The sequence below is a fragment of the Oncorhynchus gorbuscha genome, linkage group LG25 (genome assembly GCF_021184085.1).
Source record: "Oncorhynchus gorbuscha isolate QuinsamMale2020 ecotype Even-year linkage group LG25, OgorEven_v1.0, whole genome shotgun sequence".
Lineage (NCBI taxonomy): Eukaryota > Metazoa > Chordata > Actinopteri > Salmoniformes > Salmonidae > Oncorhynchus > Oncorhynchus gorbuscha.
Genome location: NC_060197.1, coordinates 22,771,469 through 22,772,811, shown reverse-complemented (window position 1 = coordinate 22,772,811; position 1,343 = coordinate 22,771,469). Strand labels below are relative to the sequence as shown.

The 1,343-nt window shown below is 44.2% G+C and overlaps 1 protein-coding gene across 1 annotated transcript in view; it reads right to left on the bottom strand.

Annotated features, from left to right (window-relative positions):
- LOC124013954 (trithorax group protein osa-like) overlaps positions 1–912 on the bottom strand; it is a 136,309-nt gene extending 135,397 nt beyond the window's left edge. Inside the window, exon 1 of the mRNA XM_046328537.1 lies at positions 502–912. Within this exon, the coding sequence (XP_046184493.1) occupies positions 502–552 (51 nt within the window). The 5' untranslated portion in view covers positions 553–912. The remainder of the gene's footprint in view (positions 1–501) is intronic.
- Between the last annotated feature and the right edge of the window lie 431 nt (positions 913–1,343).

Genomic DNA, 1,343 nt, shown 5'->3' with positions numbered 1-1,343 from the left:
CATAGCTAATATTTACTGAAGGCTAATGTTCAGGATTTTCCGATAGCCTCTGAAGCCCCACCAATAGCTGTGTAATCTACGTGGTCACTACGATATCTATCAATCCTGCTCTCTAACTAAATGTTGGCTATTGATTTGATTTCCCGGTCGGAGGCGCATATTCAACATGACACAAGACACACAGAGACAGAGAGAGGAAATCGGTCTCTTTAATTAACTTACAAATGCCATCACTGAAGAGTCTAAACACATAATGAAATAGCAAGATAAGGACACACACACAGACAGACACAGACACACACACACTTTAGTCTCACTACAATAAAGGAATTTAGCCATCAAGTGACGTATCCCACCCACATCCCTAACCACTTTGTCTCACTCAACGCACATTACACACACATAAACTCTCGTGCCTCTCTGCCTCTCACACCCCCGACCCAGCTTCAAAAGAGCGCCAGTGATCATTAAAACGGTAGAATGAAAAGGTGGTTAACTTACTATGGGCTCCATGCGAGGTGTGTCGACTAACCGCGGAGACACCAATAGCATCTTGGAGATCAAGTGGAAGGCGGCGACGCACCCGTTAAATCCACTTTGCTGTCCGGTCTATTAGTCCCCTCACTACAAAAAAATACAAATAAAACCAACAAGGTCGTTCAAAAAAAACAGAAAGGTTTAAAAAACAACCTTTGAGGAAAAATAACGAAGTCTCTTCCACAGTCGTCTTTGTCTGATAAATCGGTGTCGAGTACTGAAGACAACCGTTATGAATTTAAAGGGATACTACAGCCAAAATAGATCTAATTGTATATTCCCTTCAGGTAGAAGACAAGTTCATCTTTTCTATTGCAGTATTCGTCGTAATGGTACAACGTCTAGTATCAATCTAGTGTCGGGTCAGGCACTTACTCGCCAGAGCTGCTGGCTTCCTGGCTGGGGGGGGGGGGCGGGGTTAGCTCGGTGATAGGTTGATAAGAAGGCCTACGTCAATAGAGAGGAGGAGACGAAGTTGTTCCATTCGCCTCTCGGCACTTAAAGGGGACATTCCCACTTACTGGGATCGTCTACGAGGGCAATCGTGTGCGTGCGTGTGTGTGCGCGCCCCCCCTAGGGAAGGTTTCTCAGATGAGCGATAAAGAGAGTGACACAAATATCCGCAACACAAAGAGGCTGAGGGAATCCAGTGGTCGTGGTGTTAAACAGTCTGCTGAACACACACACACATTAGCTTACGATAATTGTGGTTATGCTCATTTAGTTATCGGTTTGTTATATGTTATAACACAACATGATTCGCTATGTAGTATAGTTGTAATGCGCCACTATTATATATGTGAAAT